Source organism: Cricetulus griseus, chromosome 5 (genome assembly GCF_003668045.3).
Source record: "Cricetulus griseus strain 17A/GY chromosome 5, alternate assembly CriGri-PICRH-1.0, whole genome shotgun sequence".
NCBI classification, from domain to species: domain Eukaryota; kingdom Metazoa; phylum Chordata; class Mammalia; order Rodentia; family Cricetidae; genus Cricetulus; species Cricetulus griseus.
In genome coordinates, this window is record NC_048598.1 from 103,361,763 (window position 1) to 103,378,769 (window position 17,007).

Genomic DNA, 17,007 nt, shown 5'->3' on the forward strand with positions numbered 1-17,007 from the left:
TTCATTCCTATCAACCACAAGGTAACTTCATCTTCAGGGGATCTGATGCCCTCTTCTGGCCTCTGAGGACACCAGACACAAATGTGGTGGTAGGCAAAACACTCACACCTGCACACAAGGCAAAATAAAATAAATTTAAAAAGAAAGCAAAGTGCAGCCAGGCGGTGGTGGCTCACACCTATAATCCCAGCCCTTGGGAGGCAGAGGCAGGCGGATCTCTGTGAGTTTGAGACCAGCCTGGTCTACAAGAGCTAGTTCCAGGACAGCCTTCAAAGCTACACAGAGAAACCCTGCCTCGAAAAACAACAAACAAACAAACAAACAAACAAAAAAAAAAAAAGAGGAAGGAAGGCAGGAAGGAAGGAAGGAAGGAAGAAAGAAAGAAAGAAAGAAAGAAAGCAAAGTGTAGAAGCATACGCTTGCCCCTGATGTTTCTCTTCCTGCAAACAGTTGCTTCAGCAGAGTAGCTGTTTGCTGGACTCACGATGTGTGCCCAGACTTTCACAGATTTTCCAGTTTATAATATAAATATAATATAAACATATATAATATGTTTCCCCTTACTACAACTTCAGATATTAAGTAATATATGATGAAAAACATGTTTTACTTATTTATGTATTTGTGTGTATGTATAGGCCTGGGTCAGTGTTAGAGGGCCTCTTTATTTTATTTTATTTTTATTTTTTTTGAGAGAGGGTTTCTCTGTATAACCACCCAGGCTGTCCTGGAACTTGCTTTGTAGATCAGGCTGGTCTGAAACTCACAGAGATATTGTTGCCTCTGCCTCCTGAGTGCTGGGATTAAAGGTTTGAGCCACCAACACACCTCTTTATCATTTTCCATATTTTTTTTGAGGTAGAGCCCCTTCAGTGAGCTAGAGCTCCCCAATTGGCTAGCCTGGCTGTCAATAAACTCTAGGGATCCTCCTGTCTTCACCACAGGGAGAGCTGGGATTACAGATGTCCCGTGCCACACCCAGATCTTTTATGGGTGTTTGAGATCTGAACTCAGGTCCTCATGCTTCAAGCCATGCCCTTTACTCATTGAGTCATCTTCCCAGAAATCCAAAATATTTTAATAGTTCAATAAATATGCAGGGAAAAATGGGCTCCTCTTACCCCAATTTGTACGTATTCTTATGTGTCTTTTCAGAAATGAGACTACCTCTGTCCACACAAAAATATCAGGGTTCATATTTCCCTTTCTTTTTTAACATGTGTGTATTCACTGGTTCATGTGTGCAGGTGTGTGGTGTGGTATGTGTGTGTGTGTGGGGTTATGTCTGTATATGTGGTGTATGTGTATGCCTGTGTGTGTGAGTGTGTGTGTGTGTGTGTGTGTGTGTGTGTGTGTGTGTGTGTGTGTGTGTGTGTGTGCACGTAAGTGCTTGTGTGTGTGGAGGCCACTGGACAGCCTTGGGAGTTATCTTCAGAAACACCATCCAAATCCTTTGAGATAGGATCTTTTATCAACCCAGAGCTTATAAGTTAGGCTAGGCTGACTGGCCAGTGACCCCAGGAGCCACTTGCCTCTGCCTCCCCAGTCCTGGGATTATGTGTGTTTCACCACACCTGGCTTTTTATGTGGGTGCTGGGGGGGTGTCAAACTCAGATTCTCATGCGTGTGAGGCAAACACTTTACAATGGAGTTGTCTCCTTAAACTCTTTACTTGACTTTTTCTCAATACAAAGGCAGTCTACTATAGACTCTATTACACTTAAACAGCCTGCTTTTCTCTCTCTCCCTCTCTCTCTCTCTCTCTCTCTCTCTCTCTCTCTCTCTCTCTCTCTCCCTTCCTTCCTTCCTTCCTTCCTTCCTTCCTTCCTTTCTTTCTTTTTTCAGTTTTTCAAGACAGGGTTTCTCTGTGTAGCCTTGGTTGTCCTGGAACACGCTCTGTAGACAAGGCTGTGGGTGCCATCCTTGACCTTTCTTCTGCCTGTTCTCACACCCTAGGTGATCTCATCCAGTCTTATGGCTCCAAGCAACAGCTCAAGGCTCACACCACCCCTCCTGATGTTATCTCTAGCCTGAGTCACAGCCTGAACTCCAGCCTCCTTCATCGATTGCCTTCATGCTGTCTTTCCACTGAATAGCTGGTAGAACTCCTGACTCGAGGCCCCAAGCCCAAAACCGTGCCTCCTTTTGTCTCCCTGTCTACATAGCTGGTGACTCCATTCTGCAATCATTCAGGCCAGGATCCAAAACACGTATGCCTTCTCTTTCGTTTGCAGTTGCACGTACCACCCACAGCAGATTCCTCTGGCTTTCCCTTCCAGTTCGTCCCTCGTCTGACCATACCTCATTACCTTCCTTGCAGAGCCACAGTCATCCCAGGGGGGCCTGGGTTACCACAATAGCCTCCTGCTTTTCTCTCTCTCTCTCTCTCTCTCTCTCTCTCTCTCTCTCTCTCTCTCCTAGTTTTGCCTCCCTGACAGTGGCTCAACACAGTAGACAGGTGATCCAAGTAAAACCAGGCAAGAAGCTATTGTCATTCATGAGATTCCCATCATATTTAGAGGAGGAGGCCCACAGCTCCCCTCAGATCACGCTACAACAGCCAGCTGACCTCACTGCCCCTAGCTAACATCAGACCCGTGCTCTGCCTCAAGGTACTTGCTGTTCCTCAGCCTCACTCCTGTCAGGTGTCTGCCTGACTTACCCCCTCACCCTTTTTGAACTTTTGTTCAAATATCATCTCCCTAAGGTGTCTACCTTGATTACAAATCTTAGCATGGTGCTTCCAGCTAAAGCAGCCTCTTTCCCACCTGGACAATGAATGAAGCTGGGGTGGACTAGGACTCCTAAGATAGGTTTTTCTGAAGCCATTGCCCAAGAGACACCACCATCTCAACCCTGTTCCCACTACACTGTCAGAGAGCATGGTACAGTTTAGACCACATAGCCACCTGTCTTTTGTATCTGGAAGTGCTTTTCTTCAGGGCTTACTTCTCAGAACAGAAGGCTAGGGACCTGCCAAATCACTTAACAAGTGGGTGAGCTTCCCTGGTCACTTTGGAACTCTTAGTGGGGACAGCTCGGAAGGCCAGAAGGAAGAAGGGTTGGGGCAGGTTTGATCAGGGGAATAAAGCAAGCCGTGCGGCTGGGTCTTAAAGAGTTTCCTATGCACCAGGGGACTTCTAGGACATTGCACACGCTTGCCCTGAAGGCCAGGTCCCTGCTAGCATCTTCAGTCCTCTGGGGCAACCACAGGATCCAGTCCCTGGTGTCTTCCCCAATCCCCCTGGCTACCCCTCTCATCTCCTGCTCATTGTATTTTTTCCTACCAGGTCCACAGTAGGACCTTTCACTCCCGGAAACACTGCACTTGCTCTGTTTTTGATCCAGGAACTGGTCCCTAACCCCAAATTCCTATTCATCTTTCAATGTCATGGTTTCAAGTCACTCAGCAAAGCAGGACAAACTGCCCTGTCCCTGCATCTCTCACATGGCCTTCATCACATGCTCCAGGAGTCAATGGCTTGTGTGCGTCTGCCTTACTCATCTCTGGACTCCCAAGGCCAGTACTACCCTGCCACACCCTGGATTCCCTGCTTCTGCTGAAGGAAGGAAGGAACAAATCACCCAGACACTGGGCTCCTAAGAAACTCAGCCTGCACCAGAGTGTGGGGATTTCTACTGTTGACTTCAACAACCGTGGTCACCCATCATCTATTTGCTCCCCAACTCTTTCTTTTCACCCTCTTGGACTTCCTGTCTCCATTTCTTCCTTTCTAGGCTGGGCATGATGTTCCACAGAATCAACCTTCCTAAGCCAGGGAGCTGAACCTTGAGACTGTTACTCTTTGCCTTCTGGCTCCGTTGGTCCAGGATACAAAGCCCCTGCTTTCCAAGACCATGCTGCTTCCAACCCTCTCATCCCTTTCTCCTACTAAACAAAAATTAAACCCACTTGATTTTATTTAAAGCACCCAGTTCCATTCCAGCTACAAGGAAAGATGGGCAGTCACTGCCAAGGAGCAGAGTGGGACATGTGTGGGTGGAGAATTACTGAGCAAAACCATCAAGGCTCCCAGGATTCCCGTTCAATTGACCCAATGGGATTATCATTATTATTTACATTTATTTATGTGTGTGTGCATATGCCACAGAATGAGTGTAGGTCAAAGGAAAACATGGAAGTTGGTTCTCTCCTTCCACTCCGTGAGTCCTGAAGAATTGAACCTTGGTTGTCAGGTTTAGTCACAAGTGCCTTTACCATCTAAGCCATCATCGCCTCAGCCCCACGGACAGGATTCTTACTGCAGGTAGGCCATGGTGATCTGATACCAAGGATGGAGAACTTTTCTGACTCAGCAGGGTTCTTGTTAAAACTGAACCATGGTGGGCCAAGGACACTGCCCAAGGTCAGGATCTTCACAGAGGACTCTGACTGCATCCGGTCCGGTCAAGGCCCATTTCTGCCATTCTACTAACAACTTCTGTTTCTCACTCTTCAATCCAAGCATTTTCTCATCTGAGTCCTTCAAAAAATTGTCTTTATTTCCAAAGTCAACTTAGATGTCTCCCCCAACCCCCACTACGGGAACCCATTTTTCCTGCCTGTGTCTGGGAAGAGCCTCCAATTTCTCCTTCCTATGCCTGAAGCTTTCTGATGGTTGGAATGCTAAGTACTACCCCATGGGCCGGGGCAGGACAGGTGGCTCAGAGAATTCAGGCACTGAGACCGACGCCGACCTGGCAAAAAAGCCTCTTCTGAAGATGTTCCTTGCACCCTTGATGCTCCCAGTCCCAGTCCCTTTCTCGCCCTCGGTCACAGAGGACCCCAAAGTGTGAACCTGAGTCAGCTGTGGAGATATTACAGGGCAATTGCAAAGAATTGCCTCCGGGGCAATCCCGCTGGGCTGCCAAGGAACAACGACGCCCAGTGGTTTGGCCACCCGCCAAGACATACACCAGGCGCCCACACCACGACTCCCTCACCCCGCACTCTGCACTGGCCACCATCCAGCACCCCGCCACTAGCGGCGGCGCCTTTAAGACTCAGCGGCTCCCCCTGGCGGCCGCTTGCGCTTCCTCCTTCGGGAGCTCTGCTCCAGGCCCCCCGCGTGTGCGCGGCGTGTGCGCGGGCGCCGGGGCACTGAGGGAGGGGGACAGGGCGGCGCGCACCCCGCGGGGTCCACGAGCGTCCTGGAGGCACGCGCGCGGTGGGGTGTGTGTGTGTGGGGGGGGGTGTAAAGCTGGCGCCGCGGGAAGGCGTGCTCCGGTTCGGGCTCGAGGCACGGGTGCGGCCACACCAGGGATCCCCGGAACCCTAGGGCGGTGCACGGAGCTGCGGGGCGCACGTCCCAGCGCTGGCGAGCCCCCCGGGGCGGAGGGGGCGGGGCAGCGGCGGTGCGCGCCCACCCGGGGCCCAGCCAGTGGCGCAGCGCGCTGAGCCTCCGCCCCCGGTCGCTGCCCCGCCCCGGCCCGCCCCGCCCGCCGCCCCGCCCGGTAGGACCGCGCGCTGTAGCCCGCTCCGCGTCCCCGCCGCCGGAGGAGGTGCCCGCACGCTCGCGGCGCGCGCCGGCCCCACACGCTCGGCCTGTGGGCGATTTCCTCCGGACCCAGGCTCCCGGGCCGAGGAGGAAGAAGATGCAGACCTTCCTGAAAGGGAAGAGAGTTGGCTACTGGCTGAGCGAGAAGAAAGTCAAGAAGCTCAATTTCCAGGCCTTCGCGGAGCTGTGCAGGTGAGGAGCGACGCGGTCCGGGGACCCCCCGCCACCGGAGCCCGGCTGCCCTCGGCGGGCGCGGGGCAGACGACGGCGACCCGGGGAAGGAGCGGCGCGCGCGGAGGCTGGTTCCGAGCAGCCGGGGGGCCGCGGGGGGTCGCGGGCTGTGTCCGAGGGGAGCGTGGCCGCAGTGGGCGATGGGCTCGGATCGCGACTCTCAGGTGCACCGGGGTCGTGCCGGGAGATCCCTGGTTGTCCAGGGCGGCGGAACCCGGGAAATCGGGGAGTCCACGCCTTCAGTCAGGGGCTTGAGGGTACTTTTTTGGACCGCTGTGTTTTTCTTCCTCCCTTTCCTTCCCCTTAGTAGACCAGGGTACCCGCGTTTGTGTGGAGCCTACTACGTGCCTCGCGTGTGCACAGCTCTTGAAGCTGTCATTGCATATTATCACCCGGTTTAAACCCAATTGAAATGTGTAGTGATACTTGGTTTGCCTGTGTTGATTTGCTGTCTCATTAGAGCCTTGCAGTAGCCTTGCAAATTAGCCAGGGGGGTGACTCTGGGCCACGTGTCTGAGAAGAGGGACACCCCATCAGCAGAGAGGTGGGGTACCTGCCTGTGGTCCCAGGGCTAAGGAGTGGCAGAACATAGAGAGTGATGGGTGGAACCGTGTAGGGTAGAATTCTCTTCTGCCCTCCGGGCTGGCCACCTCGTACGGTCTCCCTGTGTTGGTGCTTCAGTGGCTGAAACCAGGGGCTTTGATAGATCTTGTTCTCAATACATTACAGAGGTGCTGGGTGCCTTTGAGCCAGGTGTGCCTTGCCTCTCTGCAAAGCCGTTGGTCACAGCCTCTTAACGAAAGCCTAAGAGAATATTCCCCCCCCCCCCCCCGAAGCCTTTTGCAAACTCGGGGTGGAAACCTTTTGTTAAGTCGTGTTTCTACTTGGTAGGTTTGACTTTTGAAAATGGACTGGAGGTGTATTTCCATCCCTGGTGGGTCCCCCAAATCTTGGAGAATTGAGCAGTTGGCTTTGCTTATCAACCTTGGTGCACAGAGGCGAGTAAGCAGTCTGGGCTGGCACATATAGGCAGGCCTGGCAGCCTTACCTTGCCCCTCATGGCTGTTCAAAAGCCTGCTGCTTCTCTGCCCCACAGCTGGGTGGGATGGTGCCTGTTTATAAGGGGCCCTGGTTCTGCACCCCTTGGTCCCCCTGTGGGTTTGGCCGAGTCTCCCAGACAGGCCTCTTAGGAGAAAGCAGGCTTTTCATGACCAGTAGGGTGATCGGTACACAAGGAAATGAAGAGGAACACAAAGCCAGAGCTTTGGAAAAGCCCAGGGCTTATGGAACATTTTTAAAAAGGACAGTTGGACGTATGTCCTCTAAATAAACACACTGTGAAAAGGATGCCCTAGACATCAGAGAATTTTGGAGAAGCCCCTCTGACATGTTCTGGAAGTCTAGTTCTGACGTGAGGGGACCAGAGCTCCCCCTGCTGTCATATAATTCTTAGGAAATCCCAGTTCATCTCCTGTACCTTGTTTGTTGATACCAGGATGGGTCACCCTTCATCTACACCTGAGGCTTGGCCTTGGTCAGGACATGTTTTATTCTGGAATTAGTAGGCTGTAGCAAAACAGTTCTAGATGAGACTTAAAAGTTGGATACTCACTGCCTTACCTGCAGGTTGAATTGTTCTTCTTATGGGCCTTCCTGTCATTAAAGAAGCCAGGGGGACTCAGGGCACCCCAGGGTGTCAGCTCGATTCAGGGAAATGCTCATTGAACTTTCATTTTTCAGGAAGGGCTATGGATTTAACATCTAGTTGCCTTCTTTTGCTCAAGTATTGGCTTCAGAGAGATGGCAGAAGGTCTCTAGGCTCTACTAGCAGCCCAGGAATCCTAATGTGCGTTTTTATTAGTATAGGTTTAGATGCTCTGCAGCTGAAGCTTAAGAAGGAAAAGAAAACACCAGAGTTTTTCTATTGCTTCTTTACTTTCAGGGCAGTGCCCCCTGGTGGCTGAATTTTTAACTAAACAACTGTTGAGATAGTGGACCCCCCCCCCCACAACCCCCATCCCCTTTACTGTGTTTTGTTTATTGTGAATGCTGGAGTGGTCTGAGTGGCCCTGGAGACATCGGGTGAATGGGTATCCGTCCTGTTCTTGACATTTAGAAGCTGGGGGGTATTGATGGATGGCGAATTGTCTATGAATTTCTTGATGAAAAGGGCTGGGGATGTTGGGAAATGACTTGAACTCTGTTCTAAATGTTTGGAACATTATCTATCCTGGGAGGGCTGCTGGACTGCACCGGGATAAGTGGTTTAGTTGACTGTATGGCCTTGTAAAAATCCTATCTCGGCCAGAAGAGATCATCTCATCTAGCCCTTGTTTTATAGACGGGGAAGTGGGTGCCAGGGGGGCAGGGTCCATACTTCTTCCCTTTAAGAGCTCACAGTCCACCCTGGAGACCTTGAGACTTGCTCTGAGAGCAGAGCCCCTCCTTTCAGGCACTCCTACCCTTGTTAATGTCCCAGGGTTCAGCTGCTGCTAACAGCCTCTGGGGACACTTTCCCTTTCGAGGCTGAGATGTGCCCTCTGCAATGCAATGTGTTCTGTTTTTCCTGAAGAGGGTGAGCAGGGCCCTTCCATAGGTAATTGGAGCCAAATCCTGGGAGATGCCCCACCTATCATAGACAGGCACAAAAGCCAACCTTTTAAATATCTATCCTGGTAGGATGGGGCCTCTGGCTGGCCAGCAGATGAGCTTTGGACCAACTTGTTTCCAGTGGCGTTGTTGATTCCTGTTGCTCCTCTGTGTCCTCTCCCAAGTGCAGGAGTGTGCTCTGGTTGCATCGTTTACCCTTCCACCTGACTCTGTGTCCCTAACCTAGGAGTGCCTGGGAATCCCCCTCATCCCTCCTCTCTATGGCCTTTTCCAAGATGTGCAGCTGAGGTTCTTGGGCAAGTGAACAGGTTAAGCCTTGGGGAGTGCTCAGCTGAGGGTAGCTTTGTGGGTTTCCTTCTTTGGTGTGTAAGTCTGCCCTTCAGTTCTTCTCACTCTTTCCTTCTAGGAGACTGCCTTGCAGGTAGTGGTGAGCCCTGCCTGTCCTCACTGTCTCTTTTGTTTGTTTTGAGACAGCATATCACTCTACGAGACCCTTCAGGTCTCAAACTCATGATGACCTTCCTGCCTCAGCCTCCTGAGTGCTGGGCTTAAAAATGTGAGCCACCACACCAGCTTTCCACTGTAAATCTTAACTAGGTACTTACATGTGTCTTAACTTGTGCAAGCTTCTAGTAGAAATGGGGAAACTGAGGCTTGAGAACTTCGAGGGACCCTGCCACTGGTGGGAAGGCTTCTGTGAGCCCAGCCTAAGTCTCTTTATTGGAGGACGAAGCCTCCTTGCTTGCTCAGTGTCTCTTCCTTGCTAAGCAGGGCCTTTTTGGAGGCTTTTGCCGCATGTCTGGGATGCTCTTGTCATTGAGAAATGTGGAGGCCATCTGGGCTAGCTCAGCTTTTAGGAAATGTGTTATGAGGACATCTCAGGCCAAGTTATCTCTGTGTCCAGTCTACCAGGGTCCTGTGTATACAGGCTCATACCAAGTTATCTCTGTGTCCAACCCACCAGGGCCCTATGTATACAGGTTTCAGAAAGGGCCCAGGAGTATGTAGATGCTTATGTGTACAAAGGACTTTCTGGAGTCCAGGCTAGGTATTAGCCAGTGTTTTGGAGGACAATGGTGTTCATGGGGCTTGGAATTTTTCTTTCCCCTTGAGTCAGGGTTTCTCTGTGTAACAGCCCTGGCTATCCTGGAATTGGCTTTGTAGACCATGCTGACCTCTAATTCACAGAGATCCACCTGCCTCTGCCTCCAAGAATGCTGAGATTAGAAGGCATACACCACCACCGCCCGGAATTTGTCATCAACAATAACCTAGTCCTGTTTAGTGTTTCTAGACCTGTCCCTTATCCTTGGGCTCTACATCCCCACCCCACCCCACCCCACCTCACCCCACCCCACCCCACCCCACCTCACCCCACCCCACCCCACTCTTCTGCTTGGAGACAAAGTCTCACTATGCAGCCTATGTTGGCCTTGAACTGGATTTCCTTCTGTTTGGCCTCAGTACTGGGGTTCTAGGCATTTCCAAGTGTACCTGGCAGTCTTCGTTTGTGTTTATGCTGGAGAATTGAACCTGTGCATGATGGGCAAGTACCGCTTAGCTATACCCTTCCAACCCTATTTCATTTTTTAGAACAAGGCCATCTGGAGCTTGCTTTCTGTTGAAATAGCTTTAGTATTCTGGGCTGGAATTCTGGGAGATTCTGCAGGAGGAGAAAAGAGGACCGTTACTAGGATTGAATGAGCTGGCCTGTGGCTCGGCTTTTTTCTGGGTATTTCAGTGGCTGGCTTTGCCATGGCCTGAGAGCTGTGCTGGAGGGAAGCACCCTGAGTCAGGTTTACTTTCCAGCAGCATAAGAAAAATGTAAGCCAGCCTTGAACATAAACCCTTTCCTCCAGAGCTTAGATGCTGACCTGCTGTGGGGGACTGACATCCAGTCTTTGATGAAACTGCCTAGGTTTCCAGGTCTGGCTTCACAACTGGCCATCCATGTCATGTCCATTTGGCTTTGTAGACTTAGTGACTTGGATTTGGCAGTTTGCCGGTAGGGTCTGTGATATGTGCTCACTGATCATCTTGCTAGGGGGTGGGGTTGGTGGAATTGAACCTCAGGTCATTGGGTCAGTTCAAAGAGGGGGCCCACCCTGCCTGATGGCTGCTCCTTGCTACTTAGCTCTACCTCTTAACAACCCCTGCCTTTTTCAGGCTGCTGCAGTCTCTCAGCTGGAGAATGTGAGAAAATTATGAATGCACAGGTTTGGTTTGGTCATTGAGAAGAATTCATTCTATGCTTTGTGAAAATGCCATCTTCATTAATAATCCCGGTACTATTATTAGCTAACATTTCTGATTTTCTCCTTTTTAAATATTTAGGACTTGGGATGTAGCTCAGTCTGTAGATTGCTTACCTAGCATGCAGCAGCACCTGGATTTGATCTCCAGCACTGCATAAAACTGGGTATGGTGGCACATGCATGCTCCTGTAATTTCAGCATCCCAAGGTGGAGGCCGGATGATCAGAAGTTCAAAGTTGGCTGCCTAGCGTGTTCAAAGCCAGTCTGGACTATGTAGCCCTGGCTGACCTAGAATTTGCTTTGTAGTTCAGGCTGGCCTCAAACCTACAGAGATCTGCCTGCTTCTGCTTCCTAGTGCTGAGATTTAAAGTGTATACCAGTATGCCTCCCTTCCCCACACCTTTTAAAATTCAGGCACATGCTGCAAAATTTGGAGGGCCCAACACATATAGTGAAAAGCCAGCCTGTCCTTTCTTGGCCCTGAGTTCAGCTGCTAAGGGGATGTGGGTACTGATGTGACCAAAGGGGCACATGCAGCCAGCCTTCATTCTTTTTTTTTTTTTTTAAGATTTTATTTATTTATTATGTATACAACATTCTGCTTCCATGTATATCTGCACACCAGTACAGGGCACCAGATCTCATAATGGATGGTTGTGAGCCACCATACGGTTGCTGGGAATTGAACTCAGGACCTCTGGAAGAGCAGCCGGTGCTCTTAACCTATGAGCCATCTCTCCGGCCCACCAGCCTTCATTCTTACAGTGGCCACAATTGCTTGGTGCATTGCTTGGAGAAATTCCACATTGCTGCTTCCTTTGGGGCTTCTCTCTCTCTCTCTCTCTCTCTCTCTCTCTCTCTCTGTGTGTGTGTGTGTGTGTGTGTGTGTGTGTGTGTGTGAGAGAGAGAGAGAGAGAGAGAGAGAGAGAGAGAGAGAGAGAGAGTATGGGAGCAGTGTGGTTCGACTCTTCAAAGGATGAAACCTTTTTCTTCTGGGGTTGGCTTCTGCTGGCCTGGACAGTGGGTGTGGCATCCCTTGTTTGATGTTCATTGCTAGGTGAGTGGTGCTGGGTCAGAGGTCACAGACATTCTACCTTTTCTTGCAGTTCTGAAACAGTTTTCCAGTGGGTGACAGGGTGACAGGGGACACAACCCACACGTCACGGTGTCTGGCCAGATGCAGGGGTGAGAAGTGCTGTGCTGGGTTTGCATTTCTTTCACCATACTGAGGCTGACTGAGGGGTTTAGCAGTCACCAGACACAGCTAGGCTTATGACCCTGGACGTCCTGTTCCTAATCATCAGGTCTCCCAAGCTCCACTGGTTTCTCTCACATGAATTAGCACGTTTGGGACGTTCATCGGCATGTCTGAGGTTCCTGACTGGATGTCGGGGGGGGGGGGGGGTTTGTTCTTGTTCACCTCAGTAACCTGGCTTCTGAGAGAACACTGTGGCCCAATCCTTTTAGAAAGTTATGCTCTACTTAGAAAGCAGACCCTCCACCGGAAGAGCTATGTTGTGACGGCCTTCTTCCTTTTCTGCTTGAGCTGGGTCTATCCCAGCCTTCCTTCTCTGGTGCTCCTGGAGAGCTGCTTTAGGGAAGGTGTTGGAGAGACCTTCTGGGTGAAGAGGCTTGTACAAGGTCACACAGCAGGCCCTGCTTTAAGGGCGCTGCCCCCTCCTGTCAGCTGGAACTACAGTCTCCTAGCAAACAAGCCCTTCCTGGGAGCTGTGAGGGAGGGTGTAATTGTATTGGAGCAGGTCTGGCCATTCCCATTGGGCTATTTGAATTTGTCTGGGGCTTTGTCTTGCCTGCTCTGAGCCTCCTCAGAAAGCAGCCTTTGTGGCCTGCATCTCCCCAGCAGGGCCTCACAGGCTGGTGTCTGGGCCCCTTATGGTGCCAAGCTGTAGACTGTGATGCCCCTCCCCCACCCCAAGTACCCTCCCACCACCTGCTTTTAAGGTTCAGGAGGGTAGATCTGTCTCCAGATCTGAGAATCACGCCCCCTCCCAAATTCTTCAGTACCTCTGCTCCTTCCTTAGCCACCTCCCCTCCCCCCTCCAGGCCCATGCATGCTGGGTGCCCCACCCTTAAACTGCTCTGAGTGTCCCAGGGCACACCTAATGCACCCTGCTAAGTCACCAGTTGTCCCTGGAGGGTGAATCAGAATCCACACACCAAAGGCCTTCCCCAAGACCTTCTGGGAGATGCCTTTCCTCTTTCACTCCATCTGCTCTTCAGTGATGCCTTTATGACTCCCCCCCCCCCCCAACTTGGCTCCATGGCTAGGATTTGCATCTTGTCTGTCTCTTTAAAAAAAAAAAAAGCAGGCTTCTTGAAGACAGAGATTTGGGATGCCAGTCGTACACTGTTACTCAGAGGAGTAAGACAGAGGTCAAAGAACTGCTAGGTGCCTTTTAGGAGCCTCTGTTGATGTCTGTGGCTGAGCCAAAGGTCCTTGTGACCCTGCAGTACTCTGGTGAGGAGGGAAGCATTGAGGAAGAGATAAGTCCTGGGTTAGACTCATTCATTAGCTCAATAAATCCTGAGTATCTGCCCAGTGTCCTGTGCTGGGTTCTGCTCTTCACCCACCGGTACCTGTGGAAAGGAAAATGAGCCAGCACTTAATGCATGCCACATACTGCAAGTTGCAGTGGATGTTTGTAAACTGGAAAGATTGGACCAGGGTGGCTGAGGCCACTTCGTGCTCTTGTCAGAGAATGCCTCTTACGGAGGTGGTATTTAATGAGAAGGGCTGAGAGCTCGCCAGAAGAGCTAAAAGACTCAGAGAGTGGGCAGAGTCCCCTACCTATGAGCTACAGCACTATCTTGGTCACAGTGCTGAGTTCCACTTGACTGACGGGAGCCATCTAGGAAAAGGCAGGCACCTCTGGGTATAATTGCAGGCTGGCATCTACTTCCAGAACCTGTTCCTTGAAAATGTGATGGAGGTCATGTGGTGTGGCCCTGTGACCTTCCTACCATCCAAAGGAGCTGCCACCATGCTCTGGGAGCTGAGGACAGGAGGGGCACACCCCCCTTTGGTCTGCCTCAGTTCAGCCCTTGTGTTCAGGAAGTCAGGAGCTGTGGGCCCAGGGGAGGGCCTCAGGCCAGCTGGCCTTGCCCAGAGCCTGCGGCTGATGGAAGACGCAACTGATGCTTCTGCTCTTTGGTAGTCATCTATTTGCTACCAACTGGTGCTTGCCCAGCTGGCCCAACCGAAGTCACTGGGCTATTGGTGAGACACACATCTATCTTCATCTTCATCTTGATCTTCATCTTCATCTAGCCATCACAGAAAGTGAAGCCTCACCAGCAGGCTGGGGTTCTTCTTGTGGAATGCCCTGGTGATTCTTCCACTGGGCCTCATAACAAAACTCTTATGTATAGACAGCACTGGGTTAAGTAGGCTAAACCCAAGCTGGGCAGGTCTCTGCTTCTTGGGCAGGGCGTTTCCAGTTGGGCGCATTGGAAGCAGAGATTGCCAGGCAGGTGGTCTGTGCATGTTGTCTTTGCCTGTGGGATCGTGATGCGTGGGTCTCCGTCCCTGGTGCTTACACTAGGTCTGCCACAATCTAGAGGTCATTTGATGCCTTGTTGGAGCCCTGGTCCATGGGGAAGAGGCAAGGCAGGGTCATGAAGCAGGTTGCCACATTTTGGGAAATCCACTCTCCACACCTTTTAAGATGTTTTGCCTGTGGTTGCTGGTTTGCCTTGGAGCGCACTGGTGGGGCTGGATGGAGATGTTCCTGGGGCCTGGCCTGACCACATGCAGTACCCGATAGATATCCAAGGAGGCTCAGGGCTTGGGGGAGAGATGAGGACACAGCCCCAAGGTGTTGTCCTCTGTAGCTCCCAGACTCTTCATCAGCTGACTGTGTGGCATTTCATGTGCTCCTAGGCCCAAACTGGGAGGTTAGGTTGGCTGGCTTGTGCAGGTGGCTACCAAGCCTCTGAAGGGCTGTGTTTTACCTCCTTTCTTCTCCCTTGTACGTGAGTAGTTCACATTAGATCTCAGGCCTGGCATGATTGTAGATGGGAAACCGACTCTCCCAGGTGGGTGGTGTGTCTGTTTGCTAGATGAGAATTTAGATTCAGGGAGAGTTGGGATTCCCTCTTGGGGCTGGTGACTCTTGAAACCACATTGCTTCCACTCGCCCGGTCACCTTGTCTTAAACAGAATATCCATGTGCCATCCACTCTGCTTGGTAACTGGTCTCCGAGGAAAATCAAAGGGTTGTAAGCTGAGCATCCTCGGTGTGCATTTGCTGTCCCAGAGGGTGGTGGGCGGTGGAGATGGCACTGAGCTCAGAGCACAAGATTTGGCCTGCTGACTGTGGTGACTCTGCACACTACTTCTCTCTGCCTCTGCTCCTGCCTCTGGGCCAGCAAGCATGACAGGTACTTAGTGAAGGAAAGATAAGAGTCCTCTCCCAGAACTAGACAAGAGGCTGGCAGACAGGTAGCTCTCTCTCCTGAAGGCTTTTTCTAGGGGTTCTGTCCACTGTTTTCCAGGAAGGCCGAGGTAGCAGGTGGGTACCCCGGTCAGAGGCCTCTTCCTTAGTTTCACTTTCATTTCTCTCTTAACACTCTTGTTTCTACCCAGCAGCCAGGCCTGGGCTGCTGAGGTGAGGGACATTGGGACAAATGTGACCTAGTGAGGTTCCCAGGCCTCGCTTTCCTCTGGAATACATCTGGGGATGTCTTCATTTTAGAAACACCCATTCACTCCTTTATGTGAGCATAGGCTAGGTACCCATAACTACCTTCTGGATACCTGCCACCCCTGGGATCTGGACAGCTGAGGGAGTCCTTTTAGAGCCATCATTTGGCCACAGCGTGCCAGGCTTGGAGCCTCTTAGAACCCTGGGATCAAGGTTTCTTTACAAATATAGCTGTATGGGCCTGCTGAGGTCTCACTGGATGAAATTTCCTCATCCCCCTATATTTCCCCACCCACCTGTGGGACATGGAAAGGAGGCTCTGAAGGATGGAACAGTTGGCCCCAGTTATGGAGTTAGCAGGTGGGGAGCTCAGATTCGAACCTGTCTTGGCTGACACTACAGCTTAAAGATTTAATTAGGGTCCCAATACTCATGTGATTTCCAGGGCCTATTGCCTCCATCCTGGGGCAAGCCTGACTGATGGCTTGGTGTGGGAACAGTTGTTCTTCAGGTGCTCCTTTCCTTACCTTGAACCAAATTCAGCTGCATGGTAGTCTGCGTTTAAGGAGGCTTGGGTACCTAGTCCCTTTAGTAGGAAAGGGACTGGATAGGATACCCTGTTTGGGGAAGACTGGTGTGGGGTGGTTAGAGAGGCCCACCTCCAGCTTCTGACTTTTGAAAATGTACAGGTGGGGTGTGGTTTCCATCTTGGGGTGGTAGAGGTGTTGCGGGCTGCATCTGGTTAGTGCGTGGGGTCAGGAGATCTTCCTGTTAAAGCCATAGGACCTGAGCCTCCTGGAAGACATAGCAGCCCTTTACAGAGCCTTGGTTTGCTTACTGACATGTGACTGGATGTTCACAGTGCCATATACTGCTTTCTGTCTCTCTGTGGAAATAGGCTCAGAAAGATCCCTTTCTGGAATTTCATGGTTGGTCCCTTCTGGATGTGGAATTGAAATATCAGTATTGGTGACTGCATAGCCCACATCCTTGGCTATACATTGCCAGAGGGTGTCAGGTGCTGATTCACCTATATCCACTCTAGTCAAGGTGCTGGCTCTGCCAGGGAGCCCTGCCAATAGTATGGCTGGCTGTTCTGTGGTGCCAAGTGTGGCTGCCCTGTTTGTAAGTGCTGTGTCTTAAACTCTGGCTCTGGGTAGGTCCTAGTGCCCTTACCCACCATGCCCTGAGTTCTTGTGCACAAGGTTAGGAGATCCACTCTTCACTGTTTAACTGCTTATTCCTTCTGGGGGCTGGTTTTGGGGACCCTGGAACCTTATCCACTGAAGCTAGATCCATAGAAGGTTTGGAAAACTGTTTACAGAGGTCTCCCAACCTGGCAGACTCTTGATAGTATTTCTTTTGGGGTTAGTCCCTGAGCCTCAGAAGGGTGGCTGAGGGGATTACTTTGTGTGTGACTTTGGGACAGATGGAGCGAGTGAGGGCATCTTATTGCCAGGCTCAGCCAGTGGGAAGTGTTAGACTCAAGTTGGCTGGAGAAGGTTGCTGCTTTCTGGAGCTCCAGCTCTAGCATCTCTGGAAGGAATGGAAGATGGGACCTGGCAGGACTGTACCTCAGAGGCCTCTCGGCCAGATTCCTGTCAGAGCAGGTGTCAGTGGGCAGCTTGCCCCTTGGGGGATAGCAGACCCAATGGACTTCCTCACTAGGTGGCTGACTCGACTATGTTTCAGTCTTCTCTGGTCCTTCATTTCCTCCCTGGTTAGACTTGCTCTTGGTACCTGTGCGTC

General features: G+C 51.4%; 1 protein-coding gene across 2 annotated transcripts in view; it reads left to right on the plus strand.

Moving 5' to 3' along the window:
* Nucleotides 1-5,316: 5,316 nt before the first annotated feature.
* The window catches only part of Itpk1 (inositol-tetrakisphosphate 1-kinase), a 136,868-nt gene continuing 125,177 nt past the window's right edge, over nucleotides 5,317-17,007 (plus strand). The window contains exon 1 of one of the 2 annotated variants that reach the window (XM_027419165.2): nucleotides 5,317-5,690. Coding sequence is in view for 1 of the 2 variants with exons in the window: in XM_027419164.1 (XP_027274965.1) it covers nucleotides 5,596-5,690 (95 nt within the window). In the remaining variant the exon portion in view is untranslated. The remainder of the gene's footprint in view (nucleotides 5,691-17,007) is intronic. The other variant, XM_027419164.1, reaches the window with a different exon arrangement.